Raw genomic sequence first — 24,440 nt, 5'->3', positions numbered from 1 at the left:
TCCCTCCTCCCCCCGCCGCGGCGGCGGCGGCGCGCCCGCCCTCGCGGCCCTCGCCTCTCCCACCCGGCGGCGGCACTGAGAGGGACCGGCACCGGCGTTCATCGCGGGGCTCGCCGCGCCTCGCAAGGGTAAGGGCGCTGCCCCGTCTCCGCGGCGAGCGCAGCCCCGCGGGGGCGGGCAGGTTGCGCGCCGCCCCCCCCGCAGACCCTCATCCCCGGAGCCCGCGGACGTGGGGCAGACCGGGCCCCCGTCCGGGCGTTCAGTGGGCCCGAGGCGGCGGGAGGGGCCGGGCGGCGCGGCCGCTGTCTCCGCGGTGCTGAGGGGGTGGTGGGGCTGGGGCTGCCCTCCGGGCCTGAGCGGGCGGCCCCGGGCCTGAGCGGGCGGCCCCGGGCCTGCCGCGGGACCCCGGGAGGTGGGCGGCGGGGCGGGGATCGCGGGACCCCCCCACAGCTGCCCGGCCGGTGGGGCGGCCGAGGGGCGGGACAGGGCGGCGGGCGCTCCCGCGGCCCGGCCGTGCGGGGAGCTGCGCACCCGCGGAGGGCGCCCCTCCGCCGAGGAGCCGCCTTCCCCCCCTCCCCGCCCCGCGGCCGCGGGTGCTCGGCGTGGGTTGGGCTGCTCATCGGCTCGCTCGGGGGTCGCGGCGAGAAAATAGCGTCGCGAGGGTTCGCCCCGGCCTTGCCGTTCATTTAACGCTCCGTTTTTAACCTGCTTCCCCCGGCGAACTGGATAAGGTTGTGCCCCTTTAAATCGAAATGGTTTAAGGAAAAATAACTTGGAAAGTTGGGACTAAAATTTTCCTCAAAGCTATGTAACTCCTAGCTGGTGCTGAATGCAGATCAGGCTGAGCCAGTAGTGTCACTAATCGCAAGTGTGCACTAAGGTCACAGTGTTCCAGTTTTTTGTCCAAAGTGAATATAAACCATTCAGAAGCACAGTGTCAGAGAATAGAATACCTTCTATTAAATTCTCGTTCGTTATGTCATTATATTTATCAGTGTGGCTTTTTATTTGATTCTGACTTCATCATGTGCTCCTGCTTCCAAGTGCATATGTCTTGGAAATAAAATCCAAACTATGCAAAAATAAAAATAAGTTGCTAAATCATTTTAGCCTCAGTGAATTCTCCCACAGGAATGAATCTGAGGAAATCTGTGCTCTTTTGCTTATAGTTACACTGAATGATTGTAGGAGTTCTCCCTAATCCATACAATTTAACCACTTGTTTCAAGGCATCGCTTTACTGGGCTTTCTGGTGAAGAGTAAATTTTTGTATATTGTGTAAAATCCTTGCTCACATCAATGGGAGATTGGAATACTCTAGGAATTAATTCTTCTGAAATAAGAGATCCTGTTGTTTTTAAGACATATAGGAGAAACTCATCGCTTTCAAAATGTCATCAGTCAAACGCTTGGTTTATGCAGTCATCCATTTCTTGAGAGAGCAGAGTCAGATGGATACATTCACACCAGATGAACAAGAAAGCTTGGAAGGTAAGTGATAAAGGTGCTAATATATATATGTGTGTGTGTATGTATAATACCTATCCGTGTGTTAAATTACTTGATGTATATTATCAAAGAAAGTAACGAGTGACCTAACTGAAACTGCCACCAAATATTATCTGTGAATAAGATCATGATCTTAAGGTTTCCAAGATTATTAATTTTAAAACATCTCTCATTTAAAAAAATGTTCTAAAGTTACAAAATGTATACTACCTTAATTTTGAGCAACGGATACTTCAAATCACATCTGGTTAAGCAGTGATATAATGCAGACTGTGGTAACGATTTGTGTATGTGTTCCACAGATTTTTTGCCTGCTGATTCTTTTTATATTTTTATATACTTTTAAGTTTGGTTTCTTTCTGCATTTTGTGTGTGATAGTAGCCGTGCTGACCACAGAGGAAGTAAAACAATTACCATATATTGGTTTTCATGTATGGGAAGAACTCCTGTTTCATACTTGCAAGAATTCCATGTAATTTATGAGGGAAGGCTAAAAGATCCTAAAAATATGGAAAATAAAATAAATACTTTGCATTTCTTTTTCCCTTGAGTAGTGATTCCAAAGAGTGCATGGTAGTGACTATTTTCAGTATGGTATAGTTTCTATTACACATCGAAGTCCATCTCTCTGTAGACATAGCTACAGAAGGGTGGACTTTGGTGTGCATTCCTCTGTTGACCGACATTCATTAAGTCTTTGCAACTTCATAGCATGTTGTCTTTCTCCTTCATACTGCTTTTATTCCTTTTCTGTAATTCCTGGAAACTTCATGGCAAGTGGAAGCACAATGTGGAATTAAGCAAGAGAAGAACAAAAAGTCTTAATTCTGCAATGAGCTTTTCATAGCGTCTATGTAAAAGACACCTGCACTGCTTCAAGCAGCCTTTGGTTGTATCACTCAACCAGAGGAGGAATTTGGAGGTAAGAGGGGGAAGTCTAGGACCAGCATCCAGGCAGTTGGTCACTGAGTTACCTGAAATATGAGATGTGGAGTGTAGACTTCCTTGAGGTGCAAAGACAGTCCTGCTTCTCAGAGGCATAAACTTAAAAAGATAAACCTGGAGTGTTCCTCCCTCCTGTGTCTGTTTGTTTTACAGTGTAATTTCTCACTAATGTAAGCAAGAAAGAAACATATGTGTCATGCTTTTCAAAGGATACTCCCAGGAGAGTAAAAGCCAGAAGATTGGGTTTTACATCAGAATCTGGAGCAGTTTGTATATTTGAAAAGTGGTAGTCATCTATGAATTTAACCTATATCAGGTTGAGATGGTGTTCAGCTGATGAAAGAAAAGAATGTTTCTGAAAATCATGTAATGAGAGATGAAGAGTATTCCTTTTGTTTTTGATAACTAAACTGACAAACATTGGGTTATGATGGAAAATTTACCTGATACCATGTCTTAGAGCTGCCTTAGCCAGTGTTATATGAAGGAATCAATTCTAAGATTCTGTTTTCTGAACAGAAAATATTATAAGACCTCAGTTGTGCTTAAATGCTGATGTAAAATTTACCATTTAAATACATATATGAAATCCTAATTTTAGAGCTGTACCCTGCCAAAAGCATGGTACCATATGCTATGTGTTAGAGGATAGGAGGCGGGCATTCTGAATAATTGACTCAGTTGTACAAAATATATTTAGCGCTTGTGGAGTAGCAATAGCCCAGGTCTCACCCCTTAAAGTATTTAGTGTTAGGTGGAGGCATAAGGGATGAAAAAATTTGACTGATGTTTTTCACTGATAACTTATGTACCTACTTGGAGTCTATTGAAAAGATAAAACACTGTATGATTAAGTGTCTCTGCCAGGAAGTAATTTAAACAGTTCCCATTTCCCACAGAAGAACAAAAAGAGCTACAAAAATTACAAATAAAACTGAGACGAGACTTTATCAAAACAGAAGCCTAGCATATATTCACGTTCTATATATATTGGTAACCTGTATTCTACATGTTTGAATTATATAGTGATGACAGTGATAGTGTAAATTTCCTCTAGGAATTTTGCATTTGCATGATGAATAAAAATGCCTTATTTTGAGAAAGCAGAGTGATTGAAAGGTAGAACGGAAAAATATACTCCCTTGCAACCTAGGGTCTAGAGCAGTGATGCAGATCTTTGGTGGTTAATACTCAGTTCTGTTGTATGAACTAGAAATACCACTTTTTCCAAGTTGTATTTTAGACAGTGTGTTTAAATGGCAGTTATTTCTCTTTCCTGTTTAAAGTTTCTATTGTTTTGTTTGTTTTGTTTTTTTTTTTTTTCTTGTCTGTAGCACTTATTTCTGTGGGATTAAAGCTGAAACTCTACAATGTGCACAAGGCTGTGATTTTTTTTTTTTTTTTTTCCCTTACTTCTAAGATCAGTGTACCACAATGAATTTATCTAGGGCAGTGTTTCCAAAACAGTGGAATGCACCCCTTAAGGCCAGGGGTGCATGCAGTACTTGAGATGGGGAAGGGTGTGTGTAAGATGAAGCAAGATGATACTGAGTATTAAAGGGGCCTCAGCAGCCCAATTAATATTCATTATTCAGTGACCAACAGCCTCTATGTCTGCTGTGATGTCTTGATGTTGCTTTCAACTTGTGCTTGCACAGCAAAAAATCCTGGAGCTGTGTGTCGTTGGGGATGCTGAGCTGGGCTCCAGTATAGCCCAGGGGCTCCTGTTGTCGGGAAGTAGGTGTCTGTGTGAGCCCCTGCTGTTCAGCAGGGAGGGGGAGGTATCTGTACGAGTTTGTGAGGTGGTTGGTACAAGCTTCAGCAACTGCTTAGGCCTCTGACAGTGCGTGTAATGATGGAGCAAATGGAGAGAACAGGTAACTTTGGCCTTTGAAATCAGACGTGGGAAAAATCTTAGATTAATAGCTCACGTGGTGCAGCAAGTCTCTCCCACTTTACTGATGATGTTGAGCTTGCGGCAGCTGACAGTGCCTCCCTTTGATAATGGGATAGTGAGATGCTGGTGGTCTAGTCTCTTGAGATACTTTCCAGACAAAACCAAGTCTTCACTCCTTTGACTTTACTGGGGTCAGGTTTTTATGGCACATTAAGACAGGGTAGTTACCGATCTTGTTGTAAAATACTACATCTTCTGATTTGGCAAAGTTTCTGTTTTGGCTGTTTATTTTGACATAGGTTTCCATCATTGGCTTACATGTTAACCAGTGGTTATTATTCTAACCTATGGATTTATCCCGCAAGAGCTCCTAATTTTGTTATACCTGTGATAGAGGGATTATAAATTCTGTTTTTTTAGTTAAAGGAAAAATGTGAGAGTTCACTGTAACAACTGATTATTTCAGAAATGCTTACTAGTAATAATGCTATATTCAGGATTATTTTGTTTAAGCATAATTTGCATTGTTGTGCTTTGCAAAAATCTGTTTAATAGAGAGTTGGTGTCACAGACTTAATGCCTTGAGAAAGATAAAGGAGGGGATTGTGTTTTCAGTTTATGCAAAACTACAGATGAGGTGTGGCATCCAGGAGAGGTAATGTCTTTAGGTGAAAACAAGTTTGAGGGGAAGGAAAATTGGTAAGTATACTGTGGCAAGTGGCTTTCTATTAAGTCATATGAGGAAAACAGATGTGTATTTCCACTGATTTTATAATAGGCCTCGTAATAAGTACTATTAATATGCAATTCAGATTTCAGCATAATCAGTGTTTTAGAAGAATTAAGTTTTTCCACATATCAGGAGACGAAGGAGTTTAACCCAAATCCTTCAGCACTGTTACTGGCTCATTTAGAACCCAGCAAATTTATACATTTTTAGCATTTATAGGTTACAGGAGCAAATTGCGTGCATATTTAGCAGTGTATAAAATAGTTACATATTAACAACACTGATTTTGTATCATATTGACTCTTTCTAAATAATTTCTATTGTGTGTTATCAGAGTTTTTTAAAAAAAGACATCTTCCAGGTTTTACTATTTACTTTACAAGTCTACTTTCTCTCAGCTGTGATGTAGAAAATAGGCTTCTCACAGTAGCCTTACCATTATTAACTTTCAGTTATTTTACTTTTCTAATTTTGTGTCAGTGTTCAGGTTCATTATAATGCAAAAAAGAATTGAAATTATATTTATTGGCCTGAAATTCAATTTAAATTCTAAGATTCATTTTTTACTGATACTTAATTTGAATTCAGCTATTCCTAGTTACCTATAGTTCAAGTTTAGAAAGTAATTTTTGTTTTCAAACTAGGCTTTACAAAGACTCTTTGTTCCTCCTCAGTTTTCAGTCTAAAACATTTAGATGGTATACCTTAATGAAAACATCCTACTAAAGTCTCAAGATGATAGGGAAAATAATGATAAAATTTGAGATACCATAATTAAGAGAATACATATTTATACAGAATTGTATCTAGTAAATGCTATTGATCTTCTTCTGTCTAAAAATATGTGAATGCATTTAAAACATCAGTTAGGTATTTCACTCTAATATTTTTTTTTTAGAATTGCTTATTGTGAGTGTATTTGCATTATTGCAGGTTTGGAAGGGCCCTTCAATCTTTAGACAACAGGACATATAAAATGATACTGCAGATATATTTTTTAATAGGATAAAGGCTTGTGATTAATGAAACATTAATAAACAGTGTCTACAAATGAATATATTTTGTTCAAAAAAAAAAAAGGAGTAATATATATCTTGCATTTATTCTTTACAGTAAAGATGACTCATTTTCTTCCAACTATTTTGACACACAATTAGATGGCAGTTGTGGTGTTTTGAGGTGGCATGTGTGACACATGCATAGTTGTATTATGAATTGTGGTGTTTTCGTTAAAGTCTCATATTTTTATGTTTAAAAAAAAGAATAAATTATTGAAATAATTGAAATAAAAATTTTAAATTGGTTTAAGAATGATGGCCAAACTATGTATGGATTCTGTATAGCTTACACTATTTTTCAGCAAGTCAGTTCTATGGGGATCAGGTAGCCTCTCTTTATTTTACATTATGTTCCAAAGAATGGCTTTTACTGGCTGAATAAGAAGGTGAATCACAGTTTTATAAATAAATTAGTGAAATTATATTGAGAAACTGATGACTTTTATTTTTTTTCTTGTCAGTGGCAATTCAGTGTCTGGAGACTGTATTTAAGATTAACCTGGAAGATACTCATCTTGCACCTCCACAGCACTTGATAGAAATGTTCACAAATTCTTTTCACAAGGTAAGAATTTAATTTAGATTCTAGAGTTACGCTGCCAATATGTGCTAAGATTTCATATTGTATACACAACCTTAAAGTGCTGTATAGATCAAAATGATGTGGAAACTGAAGGAAAATATTAAAAAAAAGTAAAATTTCCATAAAAGCTAGCAGAATGAGAATATTTTTTGGCAGTGGGAGGAATTAATTTCAGCTAGACAAGGACAATTCCTTATAGAAAATTACTAAACAGTATATGTCTCATTCTCACTTGAAGGATTGTATCTTTCAGTTAAGCATTTTGCAATTCCCAGAGATAAATGTCTGTGAAGTTCTTGAGGTCATTTGTAGTTTGCTGATGCTTCTCACTCCCTTCTGGAAATAATTTATTTGTTCAGTTTTAAAAATATCTCCATGAACACTAAACTTCAAATGAGAACTTAAAAAATGCATACTAATAATATGTGTTATCTGGGATCCCCAGTACAGGACACCAGGATGGTAAATTGGAGAGTGAGAAATAAGAAAACCAAGACTTTATAGAAATATCAGCTCTCTTCCCTTTGACTTCCTTACAATTTGTGATGATCCATAAGGTTTTTTTAGTAGTAGAAAGCAAGCTGGTTTTCTCCTCTAAAGATGTTGTAGTGATGTTTAGTTCTTTCATACTTCTGTGCACTGCAGAAAATCTGGTTGCTTGTTGATACAATGCTGCCCAGGATGAAAGAAGTTTTTGATAAAATCAGGGCTTATATTTTAATGAAAAAAATCTTGGTTTATTTACATACAGAATGACATGCTGCCTCTCTCAGATTCTTTACCAGAGGATGTTGAAAAGGCTGACCAGCTGAAGGATGAAGGTTTGTAATAAACATAGAAATAAACATCTTATGCTTTTTTAAGATTTTTGGGTTATCATGGATACACACAGCCTCCACAAAAACTTAAGTTTATATTCTTTGGTGATTGTTACGTTCTAAGAGGGCTAAGAGATTTGCTCCATCTGGGGTTTAAGAAAATATAGTCTATTCTCTCCCTTGCTCAGGAGGTTCTTTAAAAACTATGGGATAACATATGAAGTTCTGGGCAACATTCCTGACTAGTAGAAGCCTTAAAGAATGAATAGTTGCTGTTCAGTATATTACAGATTTCTCTGTTTGTCCATGGTCTTATTATACAAGTTTCTAATTTATATTGAAAAGGTTACGTGATGTCAAGGATTATGTGCTAGCTAAATATTAAAACATTGGTAAAAAGCTGACCCAGCTGAAGCCAACAGAAAAATTCTTGCAAACTTACTGGGGTTAGTATTTCACATATGTGAAGTAATTTGTGTGCTCTGTAGGAACTGTAGAAAAGCCAGATATTTATTTTCCCTTTGATAAGTGTTATTGCTGTTATGTGGGAAAAAACAACTGTACCATAGAAGTCTTCACTAATGCTACCCAGGAAGGAATCCATTTTATTTATGGGCATGTAGCATGATACCTGATATAAATTGTTACCTGGTGGATTGATGCTTTATAAATCACATCTTAACAACCTATTGAATTTTCAGATATTTGAGTTTTATAGAAAAAATAAAAGTTTCTAATTGCAAGGCAGATGTAATCCTCTTTAAAATTTCAGGGTAACGATGTGGAAAAAGTTCTACTGTCTTTGAGAACAAGTTCCATGTCTGTCTTATCTTAAAACTGGTCATCTGTAGTCATGCATGCAGTCCCTTACTGACTCTGAAAGTAAGTTTTTGTAATTGTTGGTTGCTCATTAGCTCTTTAATTCTAAGCATAAGAGCTCAAACAAACAAGGTTAGGTCACAGGTGAAAACTAGTGTGTGAGTTGTAACATCCCTATCGTGCATTCTGGGTTTTCATTTTGCTGTCTGTTGTTGGCAGCTCATGGGAAGTAAAGAGTACCTGAAGCACTCAATATCGTTATTGGACTGTAGGGATATTCAGCACTTTCCAAGTGTGGGTGTTACAGCAATGCCTGTTTTAAATATGTGAATTATGTCTTGTCATCTGTCAGCCCACAGGGGATTTGTGAAATAGGTTGAGGAAGTGAAATTAAAGTGTGCTAAGTGTTAGTCTTTGTGTGGTGTTACTAAAGCAATTCCATGACCCTACTGAAAAAATTGAAAGGGTCTAAACTTTGACAAAGGGCCTTTTAAAGTGTCAGCTATAGAGGCATTAGTAAGCAGTTTGGACCTGCTTGAAATTCCTCTGATTAATTTCCCGTAATAAAATTAAAACTTCATGCCCTGTTTTTTAACGCTGCTCTGTCATATTAATGCTCCTCATTTTCACACATGTATTATCTATCACCACTACTATGCTTTTCAGTTATGACTATTTTCTGCCCTGACTTAGGGAGATAAATTAGGTAACTTGGGGAAGCCTATTTGACCCGTATCTTTCATAATACTGTAATTCTGTAACTCTTGTTTTTTTCTTCATTTCTATCTGTATGTCCTTCCCAGTGGAGTAACTTCCCGCATCTTATGGCCACCTCCCTGCTCCTTCTCTGCTCTCAAAGAAGCCCTAGTTAGTACCTGTGGAGATCGGCTAATGAATGGCAAACCAAATCCAGATAGCTGAGTTTGTTGGTCATTACAAAACCAGGAAGTAATATACCATCCAGACCAGTAAATACTTGAATTTACTTGCCTACCCTTGCCTATCATTTAACACTTTGGCTTAATGTAAGCTATGTAAGACCACAGATTATGTGCAGGTTTGCATAGTATAACAGTGACTTGATCCTAAAAAGATCTGGGTATTACCACAATATAAATTATAACAATAGATACTATTATTGTTATAGAGGACACACATTTAAAAGCATATCATTTGTGCAAGTTGTTTAACTTCAGAATTTTTGTCTGTCATTATGATAAAATATTACTGTTGCTTTTCTTTTTGTCCTGAATTGCTTAATCTCAGCAGAAATAGTAGGTCTAGCAATTTTTCTGTTTTCGTTTAGTCAATTTTGAGCTGGAGAGGGAGAGCAAGAAAGGTACCCAGTGATGCTAGCTTTAGCCCTGTATCCCAGGTCATCTTTAATTCAGAGTAGTATCAGAAATTCCAACTTTGATAGTCATTGATGGCAGTTTTGTTTCAGAAAAAAATTAAGTAGTGCAGTCTTGTTGAGTGCAGCTAAATTGCAAGTCTTTTATCTGACAACAGGATTTAGTGTACAGACCTTTATCTTAGATCAAAGGAGAGATGTGTAGGTGGTGGGCCTGTAGAAATGAGACAGACATGGTTACATTCTGTGTATGTTTTGAAGGTCTACTGGCAATTATAGTTTCAGTTTGCCTTCTCACTGGTAGGGATTGCTGACTATAATTACTGTTTAGTATATCACTGTTGGGAAGAGGTGATTTTGTAATACTTTGATGATACTTAGTTACTTAAGTCTGGTTTTATTTATTAAGCTCTCCATGTTCACAAATAAATGCAAGTATTGTTTTAGGCACCTAGGACTGCTTGCTCCAGTCATTTGCTTTCGATCAAAGACAAAATGTTGCACTGACTGAACTTTTCCAGCCTTTGCTTACACAGTTATCTACACCTGTTGTAACGTGTTGATTTATCACTCCTCTTGCTTAATGTGGGAGAGGGTTGAAATGTTTTCCAAAATACAAGGAAATCTGTGGAAGTCTGTAATTTTCCTGACAATTTCTTGTCACTTCTGGGAAACCAAGGCTTCCATAGGATCTAGCAGGCCAAAGATCCATAGTCACAGGACCAGGGACAACCTTAAGCTTGATCAGTCTGAACCTGGAGTTTTTCTCTATTACTCTGTCATCAGGAAAGAAGGAAACTACCAGGACTGCCCTGTGTTGGAAAGAATGCGTAAGCTACCTTTTGTTTTGAAAGACCTTACTCGCAAATTTTCTCTCCACGGAAAAGTTGTCTTTTTCTATTTTTTTCACTGAACTTTAAAATAGGATATATGAAATTTTGTTATAGAATAGAAGTTCTGAGCTTTGGTAGTGTTACCTCTGAATCATTTCATATTGCCTGTGACATACATACTTTCATTATCTTAATGAATGGTGTGGCATCACAAAAGTTGGGTTTATGTGCTTAGTTTTGCTTTTATTTGATTTTCCATGTTATATGGATAGTTACAAGCACGTTGTTGGGACATGTGAGAAAATGAGACCAAAAGGGAATTAACATATAGCCTACTGGATTATGCGGCTTGCAAAGACAGTTAAGACTGATGAATCTATATTAGAGTGCAATTGCAATTATGATTACACTTCTCAACAAAGTGATCTTTCCTTAACAGCAGAAACTAGCTGGGAAGTGGGAAATAGCAAGATGAGAACGGGGAGGTTTATGTGTTGGACTACAATGTAGATAATAAACTTTACAGACATAGTAGATATTCTTATTTGCATTATCCCATGCCAATTCTACTTAAAAGAATGTATCTCATAACTACCTTATATAGATGCTATAATGTGGCTGCTCTATTTCTTTAATACATAGCACTGTATCTTTTAACTACTTAAGAGCTTTTTGTAATTTATTTCAGGTAATAATCATATGAAAGAAGAAAATTATGGTGCTGCAGTGGATTGTTATACTAGGGCTATAGAACTGGATCCAAACAATGCAGTCTATTACTGCAACAGGTAAAAATGAAATAATACACACACCCTTCTCATTCCCAAACTTTATTATTTTACAGATAAATTTGGAAGTAGATCAAAACAATATGAGGCTAGAAAAAAACACTATTCAGAAATTTATCATATTGAATTTGTAAAAGATCTAAAGCGAAAGTTAGCTCATTGAGCTTATCTGTATCAATTAAAGTGTAATACGGGCTTCAAAATGACTTGTAATATTTGAGATCAGGTTTTTCCGAGTTAGATTGTCTATATTAAATCATAACGTAGGCTGTGATTGCCAGTCTGTTGAGAGTAGCAAGACCTTTTTTTTCTGGTGTTCTAGTGACTCAGCTGTCATCTCTATCTCCCCTAGTATTGACTTTCTCTGCAAAAAATATCATCAGTGTGGGAGTACCATTCCTGAGATTTCAAGCATTGTATAAATACTCAGCATTTTTATGCATGACCTGTTGAAAAATAACAAGGCTGTTGTAATTTCACTGTATAATCTATTCTTCACCATAGAGAAGACATAGTGACATGGGAACAGATGAATCACAGAATGGGTTGGGTTGGAAGGGACCTTAAGGACCATCTAGTCCCAACCCCCTGCCATGGGCAGGGACACCTGCCACTAGACCAGGTCACTCAAAGTCCAGCCTGGCCTTGAACAGGCAGGGGGCAGCCACAGCTTCTCTGGGCAACCTGTGCCAGTGCCTCACCACCCTCACAGGAAAGAATTTCTTCCTTATATCTAATCTAAATATGCCCTCTTTCAGTTTAAAACCATTACCCCTTGTCCTTTCACTACACTCTCTGAGAAAGAATCCCTCTCCATCCTTCCTGTAGCCCCCTTTAAGTACTGGCAGGCTGCTACAAGGTCTCCCTGGAGCCTTCTCCAGGCTGAACAACCCCAACTCTCTCAGCCTGTCCTCATAGCAGAGGTGTTCCAGTCCTCTGATCATTTTTGTGGCCTCTTCTGGACCAGCTTCAACAGGTTGATGTCTTTCCGGTGCTGAGGACTGCAGAACTGGATGCAGTACCCCAGGTAGGGTCTCAGGAAAGCAGAGGTGGAGAATGAAATCTGGAAGTGCATGTTAACCCAGTAGCCGAAGTATGCTCTTTCATTATACTGCCCAGAAGACTAGCATAACAGCAAAGGCAGTATAGTCTGTGAGCCCTACTGGAACTAGCCTGCCTCTAGTGCCACTCTGCTCTACACTCTTCAGTGCCTCCATTAGCAGAAGAATATATTAAGCGCTGTCAATCTGGCCTTGTGGCACTGTACCCAGTGGATTTTTCTATTTTTGGAGCTGTGCTTCCATTACTCCAGAGTTTAGTTTGTGATAAATATGAGTGAAAGATTCAGTGTTTCTTCGCAAGCATAAAGAGAAAAAATGGAAATGCGAGATCCAATTCAAAAGCCTCCCCAAATCACTGAGTAGAATGGGTTTAAGCACCAGATCTGTAATTGGCAACAGTAGAAATACCTCAGTCTATGTTACATCATCACGTATTATGTATGTGAGAAGCAAAATGAATTTTGATGTCAGTAAGCCCAGTACTGTATGAAGATATTTAAAAGAAAACAGGCAGTTGCTTGGAATTTTGTGGGTGATGCAGTATTTGGATAAATATAGGGCCTTTTTCTTAACTTTCTTAAGCTAGTTTGGGAGCAATGGAGACGTTTTGCCTTCAACAGTATTGCTTTTTACTCGCAGCAGTTGGAAAAAGAGAGAGCTGAGATGCCCTCCAAGTTTTAAATGGTGATATAATTTTTTTGTAAATATGGAAAAAATGTTTTCTTTTCAAACACATGAGAGACTAAGTATTGTCCCCAGCTTTTATCACTGGCATATGTGGACGTGGACAACTGTTAAGCAGCCTAGGTATTTAAAGTATATAAGTAGTCCCATTCAGAAGATATTTTAATCAAAGTCAGAAAAAACATTCAATTTGAAAGTTATCACAGGAGAAAGGATTGAATATAGTGATGGTTGTAGCATTTAGCATTCTTAATAAAAAAGAAGAATGCTTTACACAATGGAAATACTGTCATTTCTACTATAGTTTTTTTAATCAAGGAAGAACAAATCAGAGTGCTTTGAGACCTTTCAAACTGGGCAAGTTTTGATTATTAATCTGTTCCAATGTCCTTTTTAATTTGGGCAAGTCTTTAATCTTATTCTATAAATGTCTGCAACATTTAGTATCTCTCTAGTACAGAGATGGAACTAATTCAGTAATTCAGAGATTAATGAGAAATGTTATCCTGATTTACCTGCAAGCATGAGTTGCCTGCTAAAAAACTGAGCAGGGAAAAATCACAGCATTCCTTTGAACAGCAGTAAAACTATGCTTCTTGCTGGAAAACACCAATTGTATAAAATACTTGTGCTTAAACATTGATTTTATGTAAACTGAGAGTTTCCCTTCTTGTAATAGGTTTTATGTATTTAGTGCCTAGTCATATGCTGGATCTAAAACAGTTCCTTAGAATTATTTATCCTCTGTGTCCTCAAAGGTGGCTGTGTGTTCTCCAAAGCCCTAGTCCAGCAATGCACTTAAGCACATACTTAATTCAGAACATTTGCTTGTCCTACTTAACTGAGGAAATCTGAGGCATTGCCTAAATTGTGAACGAAAGGTCAGTAAGATTAAACAAGTCTGAAGTTAGTCATGGACATGTGAATATCTAAGCATGTTTTGTTTTTTTTTTTTTCTTTTATTGCTTTTTTGACAAAGTCCTCTCCTTTCCCTCCCATCTTTCTCTTAGGGCTGCTGCTCAAAGTAAGCTCAACAACTACAATGAAGCAATAAAAGACTGTGAGAGAGCCATAGCGATAGATCCAAAGTACAGCAAAGCATATGGGAGAATGGGGTAAGCTAATACAAATTTGAGTAAACACTGAAGACCCAAGTGTAAATCACCACAGATTTTCTGAAATAAGTGAATCTAAGTTGTTTTACTGAGTTGACATTCTTGTTCTGAAAGTATAGCACTTTTCTGAAGATAACCCTAAAGTTTTACATATGTGGTTGATATCAGCATTTTCATATCAGATTTCATCCATTTGCATTTGTTTTCTTTCAGTTTATCAACCTTGCAAATTTAGTTTAGAGTCATGATGTGTTTTTTCTGCCTCCTACCTAGTTATGAGCAATCAAAAGTTGGAACAGTGAATCCATTAACGATGCTGTTAAGAGAATATAATCCTAAAAGTATTGGGGCTTCACACTGGCAGGAATAGGGGTTTTTCTGTTCAATAGCTCTTTTGAAACAAACATTTTAGTAAGATTAAGCTATGTCCCTTTGCTAGTTTTTTGTAGTCATGTCTGAGAGATTAATAGTATAGCCTCTCTAGGCAGTGGGTCTGATTAAATGCTATATAAAAAAAATGTCAGGATTATTCTGAATCGGGATATCTACTTGACTGAAGGGCCATTCTTCCAGGTTGTGTAGATTCGCATTTTCAATAATCACATGCATTTTGGGTGTGGGCTGAATGCTGCATAAGGCTTTTGAGGTTATATCTATACTAGTAAATTAAAAAATGCTTGAGATTGTTCATTGGGTCAGCTGGCACAAAATGACCCCATGTCCATGTTATTAAAAGTTTGCAGTACTGAGTGGCCACATCCAAACTGCTTATTGCTAAACTGCGTTGGCCTGTGTTAAATTCTGAACCATGCCCTAAAATTGTCAGGGATAACGCTTGTTGGCCTGGAACAAAACCATGCTAGCAGGCATTTATTTAAGATCAAAGATGATGTCATTCTACCACTCGAAAACTTTTCATTATACAGTTTATTTCACCAATACAAATGTAGCCTGACTGGCTTTTGAGATGATTAATTCACTTTGACATTTTAGGGACTGTTGAATTGATTTTGTCCTATTTAACTCCCTTTCGATAGTTTCTTCATATAGCACCACCTGAGATCCCCCAATTTCAGTGAGATGGAGGGGAGCTACAGTCTGATTTAGTTGAAAATTGGAAGTTATTTTATAGTTTTGGGTTAAGACCAATGAGTTTTTTGACACACAATGTAAGAAGGATCATTCTTGGGCAATCAAGCCACTCTTTTTTTGATTGTCTGGTTGTTTTGATAGAGGATATATTTTGAGCTGTAAGCCATTGCTAAACTCAGCAGATGGATATAATAATACATTTGGCATAGGCTGAATGAGGAGACAGTACTTGTTTAGTAATAACTGAAAAAATCAAGTGTGGAAACCACCTTCTCAACAAGAAGTCCTTCTGAGAAAGCTGTGATTTCTGACTGCATTATGCAGGCATATCAGTTTTTCTTAGGATTTGATGGAAACTCTTTATACTGATAAATGCAGAAGTGCCACAGAAATATGTGGAGATGGGAGCCATATAGACAGTTAAAAGTGATACTTCTGGCATGACCTGGAGAGAGCACTTGTCTGGGTAGGAATTGTGAACAAAGAAACTGTTGCTTGCTGTTCTGATTTGTACTGTGTTCCAAGAAGCAGAATTTTGTATACTTTCTCTGTAAAAAGACACAGTTGCATCACAGGAATACTGGATTGCATTTCTTGTCTGGTCTGAAACTCTTCTGGCAAGTTAATGGGCCAAAAGGGAGAATGTTTTTTATGGGAGTAACTGTGTTAAGAGAGAAAACATTGATATTCTGTGTGTTCCTCCAGGAGCATTACTGGAAACTTCTGGAGTTTCATACTGTTATTGAGTTCATCATCACTGAGAGTAATAACTGTGAGCGATTTATCTAACACACTGAGCTCTCTTCCCTGAGATAAAAGATTAAGGTCTATTAGTGGGCCTTAGTACAGGCTTATCAACCCAGTCTGTGTAGCTCAGCACATACCAAAGGGCGACTGGAGTACTAGATGGCTGAATGTGGGTCACACAGGTCTTTCACAAAATGTTGAAAAGATCCCGTTAGTTTTGTGGTCAGTAGAAACTGAAAATACAGTAGAAGATAGAATTGAAACTGCAACCAGATGGACTTACGGAGTAGTTCAAAGAAATATGATGTTTTAAATGTAGTAGCTAATCAAATTTGAAAACAAATACTGTTTCAAAGTAGTAGAGCTGCCTTGCGCTCTCCTGAGCTGCTGGAGAAGAATCTTTTTCAAAACATTAAGCAGACTTCCCTGATAAGGGTTTCTTACAGCATCTTAACGATGCTACTACTATCCTGTATAACCCATTTGTGAAACTGTTGAAGATCCAGAAGGAAAACCTTCCACTGATCCTTAGACAAAAATCTATTATGCTGAAACTTGTGGTTCTAGTACTTGGTTTCTTCAAGCTGCAGAACTCGTGTTAAGAGTATCTTCACTCTACTTACCCATGTATCCTTCTGAATAACCTATTAGATCAAAAGGACTGGAGGAAACACTTAGAGGAATTCCTGAGCTTATGCAAAAAGTCATGGCTGCTGGATCCAGCTTGTGCTTTCAAATACTAACTAAATCGCTTGATGATGCCAAGGAGTTTTTAATGAAACTTGCATATATATGGAACAGACAGTGCAAGATAAGATCTTGAGGGATCATTTCTTCTGCAAAAACAAGTGCTTACACTAAGCAGTAACAGCACAATAGCAAAATTTGCTTTAACTTAGTGCTCAAACTAAAAATTATTTGTGAGATACTGTTTTATTTAGAACAGAAAATGTATCATTATCTTTTGATGGTCATTTATGTTCTACCCAGGATTTCTTTATTTCACATTAGGTTGGCTCTGACCTCAGTGAATAAATATGAAGAAGCAGTTACCAGTTACCAAAAAGCACTGGATCTTGATCCAGAGAATGACTCTTATAAGTCAAATTTGAAAATAGCAGAACAGAAACTAAGAGACATGTCCAGTCCTGTAAGTTAGCTCTGTATCTATCTATTTACAGTAGTTTTAACTGGGATTTTATAGGTAAACCTATATTCAATTGCAATTTGTTTGTAGACTGGAACTGGACTGAGTTTTGACATGGCAAGCTTGATAAACAATCCTGCCTTCATTAGTATGGTGAGTATATTTCAAGCTTTACTTTATACTGTTTTTAAACGGAAGTTTTAAGAACAACTCTTGTTTAATAACACGAACAATTTTAATGCTTATTATGATGGCAATGGTTTTATTATACCGAATTTAAACTTTTCTAAGTCATTTTACACTTAAAACAAGAAGTGAAGCAAATCTCCAATAATGCCTGTCTTATTTCAAGTTGATTCTATCTTACATATGAACAACAATGTGCATAGGTTAGCTATGCTGTTCTTACAGATGGAATGATAGTAAAACACTTGTCAACATCATGGTGAAAATTTATTTTCTAGTCTCCATATAGCAGTTAACAATGAATACAAAGAAATCACCTCTTAAGTGAATAGGAGTTGATTAAGATGCAGTCTACCAAAGACCAAAGTAACTCTGCTTGGGGAGAACTACCCAAGAGACCTTTCTGTTCTTACTCTGTCAAATTATCCCTCACATCCTCAAGTGTGCAAAACTTTGTGAGATGTGTAGACAATGAACATAAATAACATACAGTGCATTCCTTTACTTCCAGTACAATGGCAAATTGTGGTTTTGTCCCTCAGTAATTTTTCACCATGCATGGCTTTCTTAGCTAAGTGATTAATTAACATTGAAGAATTGAATTTGGAGGAAAAAAAATGCAAAAAATACTTACTTCCTTTGAGAAAAAAATTACTTATTTCCTTTAAAACTTTACTGCCCCTCCTGCAGTTTCATTAGGAGAGGAGATTTCGATCAGTGCTTCTGTGTGGACACGCACTGCATGCAAGAGAGATCAGTACATCTGGTCTGGTACTATGGTCCAAATAATAGAGACAGCACGCAAGGAAGAAGTTGAGCAAGTTCTCCAATGGCATTAGTGATTAAATAGCACTGGAACTCTGTGTACCACTCCACTGGCCACATGACTTACTCAGACAGTCTGCATCTGTTTAGAGTCAAAGATATATTCTCCAATATGGAGCTAACTGTGAGGAAAGGATCTTTTGCATCATGTCCAGAAGATGCCTGGTCGAGTGGATAGAACACAAGGCATGCAGCCAGGAATTAATGAATTATTTCCCTGTGGTGTTGCTTTTTGTTTTAAGAAAAAAAATTGACTCACTGTCTGACCTTGAGAATTACTTCTAGCCTTCATTTTGGGCCCCTAACCTAGATCAGAGTTGTTACTGATGGAAGAAATAAAAAAAACAAAACAAAACAAAACAACCCCTATATTACCCAGTGATATCTAAGTATAAAATGTGTTATAATTTCAGCTATATCTTGTCTATTCTAGGCAGCAAGTTTAATGCAGAATCCTCAAGTTCAACAACTGTAAGTATTAAAATGGAGTACCATTAAAACAAATGTCTTTAGAGGTTTGAATTAGTCAGAGAGAAGGATAGTACTGTACTTCTGAAAATGTAATTTCATTTTGCTTACTGTAAATAAAACTACTGCAGATTCTTCCTCTTGCAGCTTATTTCCTCCCAGCAATTCAAAAAAGAACTGAGGTTTATTGCTAACTGTAAAGGTCCCTGCATACCCCAATGCCAACACTGTGCTAACTGTTCCAGGATGTCAGGGATGATGTCAAATGCCATTGGTGGCCCTGCTGCAGGTGTTGGTGGCCTGTCGGATTTGTCCAGTCTGATCCACGCGTAAGTAAGAATTGCATAGTTTTAACTGTTACATTTGTGGAAACATCACTGTGCAACATTTATTTAAAAGAACTAGTGTGAAGCCAATTATACTGTGGCTTGTCCCCACTGTATGCCTGATTATTATTAAAACTGAGAACTTGAAGACTTACTTTCCACTATCTTGTTTGTTTGCTTTATACATTTCTATCAGCTGGAATGACTGAACTGTGTGCTCAGTTTCACTTTCTGGCTCTCATACACTGTTTACTTTCTAAATGCCACTTACTAAAAATGCTCCTTTAAGTGCACACTCCTACATGTGCTTTCAAATTGTGTTGATAAACTTACTACTTGATATCTCAGACACTAGTTATAAAAGCTACAGATTTACTTAGCACAGGTTGCAACAAGTTCTGCTCTGGCATCCATCCATTTAGGCTAGGAAGGCTTCAGGGAACTCAGTATAATGAGGAGTAGCTTTTACAAAAACCAGGACCCAAGTATTTTATAGTATAAGACTGATCCATCTGGAAGAGTCTACACAAAAATAGGTCATTTGCTTATATGGCAAGACCTCTTAAAGTGCATACAATTTTACTTTATTTCAGCATTCTAGCCTGTTTCAAACTATTTCAAGTTTTGCCCCTTCAGGGCAAAAGTAATTTATAATTTGCATCACAGACAGGAATGTGCCCCCACAAAATCAAGGGCTGTTTTCACAAAAAACATATAGTACACTCAGATCTATGAAAATGATTGCTTTCCTTCAGCCTGCACTGTGGCTTAAAGGATTCTTGATAATTTGCTACTTGGGCAAAATGCAGAAGTTACAGAGAATCCACGCCAGGCTATTCATGAAGTAATACGTTCCACTTACTTGCTTTTTGCAGTAAACTAGTGTTATGCTTATATTTTACATGGAATTAATCTCACCTATTAATTTAACTCTTAAGCTACAAGTGTTATGGAGATGGATCTGTCATTACTTAAATCTTGTAAGACAAAAGGTGTAATTGTATGTTTGCTTTCTACTAGTGACATCTTGCTCACAAGTGCAAGTTGGCAGCTGCACGCTGTATCTTTGGAAAAACTTAATATAAGGTTGCATTTCAACTACAAGATTAGTTTTCTTAAACAACTAGAATGGACCCTCTCAAAAGGAAGGGAGCAAATCACTGGAGTGGTTTTGTTGTGAAATTTTAGTTTTATGAAGTTAAGGTAATACCTTTTTGTCCATGTTATCAAGTTGAAGTAAGTCGTCCTAAAGAGTGAAAATGAAGAACTGATGATAATCCTGTTTGGAGAGACTTTAGATGAAGTCACAATACTACAAATACCTTGATTAAGACTATGCAGGAAGTTATCTTTAGTCTTACCTTTCATATACTGCACTTTCCAGTTGTGTAGGGATATCCTGTTTTACAAAAGCTGCTTGTCAGTTTTTTTCACTTGTTGATTTTACTTAAAACTGTTCAACACAGGGGACAGCAGTTTGCACAACAGATACAGCAGCAGAATCCAGAGCTCATAGAGCAACTGAGAAATCATGTCCGGAGCAGATCTTTCAGTGGCAGCACTGAAGAGCATTCCTGACTTAAAGGAGGCATGTGTATTGGAATGGTATATAACCCCAAAATGCATACCATAGTTAGTAGCAAAAGCACCATTGTAACTCTTCTGCTTGAATAAAAGACAGAAAATTCTTTGTGCGTGTTTGCAGACTAGAATAAATCTGTTAAACAGATCTATTGCACATAACTTGGAACATACCGTTTATGTATAGTTACTCCTCTGAAAATTAATACACTAAATAGGTGGTTTATTAAAATCCCTAAGTACAAGTCATTATCAGTATGTGCATTAGACTGATCTCCAGGGCTATTGAGTGGGGAGGAGTTTTGTAGTGGGCTGATTTTGCTTAACAGCTTAATTCTGAAATGCTACTGTAAAAGGCACGTTATTCTTAGGGTGAAATTCATTATGGCTGTACTCCCTGTCAAATATTGAAACAATAGGCCCATCTGATGTATCCTTTTATAATGAACATAAGTAAGTGTTGGAATATAGCGTGTACTTAAAACTAATTTGAAAAGTCTGTTTCTTCAAGCCTATGGAGAGGCCATCATTAGTAAGATGAAATATTTTTCAACTTCATTGGGCATGAGGGAGGGAGACGATTGCATATGAAGGCATACCACAAACTGTAGAGAAAAAGACACTAATCCTGAGTAGGATAATATACAGAAACCAAAATGGAACTTGGCTTGAGAAAGGAAAGAATATTAAGAAGTTTTAGGCTTTTCTACTGCCATGTACACCCTCAAATCACGGTAGCCCTGGAGGTCAGCATTATGGCACTATTTTCCTAGGCATGGCGAACTGTATCACATTCTGTATGTATGCAGTATTTAATATAAGCTTAAAATTCTTAACTGTAAGAAGCTAAAACTGATCCTGTGACTGTACAAATAACTAGTACTGAAAATTTATCCAAAAATAACTGCCTTAGAAAGAAGGATTATCTTTCTATCCTTGTGTGGCAACTCACTGGCTTAAACAATGAAGGAATTTTTTTTTAAGTTTCATTACACCTATCTTAAGTGATAGTTATATGGCCAAGTTAAAAGATTTTTGCACTGTAGTGTTTCTGTTCCTATCCTGGCTTTTCTTAGTCAGTTAATCTTACTCTTTTAGAGACTACTGCTTTTCTGTATCTTTATTATGTTAACTTTTTTTTTATTCTGCTTACTGTTCACACTACTTTATGTATAAGGTACATTGGTTTTTACTCCAGGGAGGTTCTCAACTGACTCTTCTCTTTGCGTATCAAAACAAATTTGAGGAGCCGCCTTTGATTCCTAAGACAAAGTGATCTCTGCTGGCCAGTTAGACTGGAGAAGGTATGTGGAGAAGTAACAACAGACTCCCAAATGAAGAAATACATGTGTATTTCTTCACAGGAACTCCTGGAACCTCAGACATTACATCTGATTCATCTTGTGCTCAAAAAAAGAGCACCTCAAGTAGAAGCAAATGCAAAATTTGGGGCTAAGTCATGTACTTGACTCTAACAAATGCTAGTTGTGCATCTATTGTATGAGTCTTCCCCTACTAAAACTTGGGGGGGGTTGGGGGTGGGGAGTGGAATGCAGCTAGATCCAAGGGGAAGTGAAAAGAACTGGAGAAAACACAAAAATAGGAAATCCATATTACCATCTGTTGAATAAAGAGGTAAAGTTTAATAGAAGAACTTAAACAATTTGAAGACATTTCAGACTTTATTCAGTAGAGCTTGCCTATACACAGCATTAAAATGCTTATTATAATTTTCTATGTAAGTTGCTGTAGCTGCCTTTCTGAGGCTTTACAGCCTTTCTGAGGCTGTAAAGATACTTACGCTTTACATTAAATACACTTCCAAGTAACAGCTTCTTATGTCAAAGAATAAAATCCCCAACAGGATCTTTTTTCAGAGGTAGCTCAGATCCTGAATCTAATCCACTCAAGAAGACTGCCACTTAAGTTCAGTTGCAGTTAATAGGACAGGCTACCATTTACAAGAAATATCAATGCAGGCTGTAGGTGGGCTACAACTACTGTACATTGCCTGGAGTAGTGGGTTGTGTCAGCAGAGAAGCACTGCTCCTGGCGTATCTCCTGTAAGACTTTATGGTTCCTCTTAGTTCTGTCTCTTGTATTTTCAACTGCTCAAAGTGAGCTTTACTAACTTTGATAAGGGGAACCAATAAATCCAGAGTGGACTGGACAGCACTGCAATCTCTCTCATACTCAATTTATCCTTACTTTGTGACAGCAACCTTCATGCAGTCACCTTTCTACTGTAGGACAGAAGGAGTGTCAAAAACTTCTCCAGAGTTCCTTAAGAACTACACAATACAGTAATATTCAAAGACTGGCTGTAGAAGTTGTATTGTCAAGTACAAGCCCTATAGCTTACTGGATTTTTGGGAGAACTAACCCCAAGGTTAAATGAAATGAAGCATTGGTTACTTATCTGAAAACTACTCATGAAATGATGCTTATGGAGTGCTAACTTTCACATACTACAATATTGTCATGATTAGGTTTTACTTCAGTACATATATGTAACCAGAATATTTATTAAAACATTGATGGCATTAGCTAACCCTCTAGGAATGTGCTGCAGTTGGCACAATACTTGTAAACATTGTTTCTTGTGTATTAGCATAAAAGGCTTTATAGCACAACTAAAAAAAACAGTGAAACCAATAACAGGAGCTGCCATTACATGCTTTTCCACCACGAGCAGGAACAGAGGGATCATTTATGCTAAAGTCCATTTTGCCTTGAATAGGCTAGATTGTTTCACAGAGTCACGCAATATGTCTTAATCACAGGGTGAGGAAGGAATCTTTTCCTGTGTAATAACTGCACTTTATTTTGCACTAAAAATTTTCCTCCTGCTACATCAAGGGGTAAACCACAATCCCTGTAAATACTGCTTTAATTTAAGGTCAATTGCCGTATCATTCAACTGAGCGAATATGCACCTAACACCTAATTGGTTTTGTATCATCAGCAAATAAAAGTGATAGTTATTAGAGAAGAAAATGTTTTGCACTCAAATTGTAAACTGTAACCTGCTTGCATGGAAGTATATTCTTCTCACTATGACTGATCATAAAGACGCCTAATGAAATATTCAGCTTAGAAATTGTTTCAGTTGCACTTTCGGTTTTGTAACAAATGCAAAGTAAAATCACTCATGCATACTGAGAAAGAACTAAGTCTGCAGCTTTGGATTCATGCACTGTTTCAGGGCTACAGAAAGTAATACTGGTAAAATGCAGCTTGTGTACCATTTATGTATCTCCTACCTCTATTACCATATGGTTACATCTCCTTCAACTTGATTACATCTCCTTCAATTTGTGTGAGTTTAACTTTAAAATAGATTATAAATAAAGTTATTTACATTTTTTTGTCTGGATAGTTGTGGTTTTACTGTTTTAGTTTGTTGATGTATCTACAGTAAGGTAAATTGCATTCTTCACCTGTTTATGTTGGTTGCTTTGCATTTTTTTAGATGGGCAGGCTATCGTTTTCATTTTAATTTTTTCTTCTGCTGTATGGACTCATTCTCTTAATTTAGTAAGCTGGTCCTAAATTTATCCACTATTTTAAAACTGAATTCTACACGTAGAGATTTTATACGCAGGAAAGCCTTAAGTAAGATACTGTCAAAACTAAGAAATGTGGTAGCTGAGAAATATGACAAAACTACTGAGTAGAATCGTTAACACTAGTTTAACTAGTTTAGTTTAACTATTGTTAAACTAGAAAAGGCAGTCACCATTTTATGTATTAAATGGCTACCTTTGGATGACCTTAGATATTTCAGCCAAAAATATTTCCACCTTTTGTCAGAACAAAGCTAGGGAAAAGTACATTTCAGTGCTTAACCAAGTTCTGAATTCCTTCCTGCACATG

At 37.5% G+C, this 24,440-nt stretch overlaps 1 protein-coding gene across 2 annotated transcripts; it reads left to right on the top strand.

Annotated features, from left to right (window-relative positions):
• Position 1: 1 nt before the first annotated feature.
• SGTB (small glutamine rich tetratricopeptide repeat co-chaperone beta) lies at positions 2 to 23,940 on the top strand. Of its 2 annotated transcripts, none has more exons than XM_033009021.2 (11): positions 2 to 128; positions 1,363 to 1,491; positions 6,602 to 6,705; positions 7,475 to 7,544; positions 11,233 to 11,332; positions 14,088 to 14,192; positions 17,043 to 17,181; positions 17,269 to 17,331; positions 18,623 to 18,660; positions 18,903 to 18,986; positions 20,450 to 23,940. In XM_033009021.2, exons 2-11 carry the CDS (start codon positions 1,392 to 1,394, stop codon positions 20,559 to 20,561), a joined length of 915 nt encoding a protein of 304 aa, XP_032864912.1. In that variant the 5' UTR covers positions 2 to 128; positions 1,363 to 1,391; the 3' UTR covers positions 20,562 to 23,940. The 2 variants fall into 2 exon arrangements, with proteins under 2 accessions (XP_032864912.1, XP_042660752.1); XM_042804818.1 differs by having other exon boundaries at positions 28 to 128; positions 1,371 to 1,491.
• The last annotated feature ends 500 nt before the right edge of the window (positions 23,941 to 24,440 follow it).

This window comes from Tyto alba, unplaced genomic scaffold, assembly GCF_018691265.1.
Source record: "Tyto alba isolate M040663 unplaced genomic scaffold, T.alba_DEE_v4.0 Super-Scaffold_42, whole genome shotgun sequence".
In the NCBI taxonomy this organism is placed as follows: Eukaryota; Metazoa; Chordata; class Aves; order Strigiformes; family Tytonidae; genus Tyto; species Tyto alba.
The sequence above is the reverse complement of the archived record's forward strand: the minus strand, read 5'-3'. Positions and strand labels throughout refer to the sequence as shown.

Bases quoted from the DNA above. Each gene is read 5' to 3' on its own strand.
- SGTB (XM_033009021.2), top strand. From the start codon at position 1,392: ATGTCATCAGTCAAACGCTTGGTTTATGCAGTCATCCATTTCTTGAGA. The intron at 1,492-6,601 runs GTAAGTGATAAA...TTTTCTTGTCAG, and splicing joins TGAACAAGAAAGCTTGGAAG to TGGCAATTCAGTGTCTGGAG. The intron at 7,545-11,232 runs GTTTGTAATAAA...AATTTATTTCAG, and splicing joins TGACCAGCTGAAGGATGAAG to GTAATAATCATATGAAAGAA.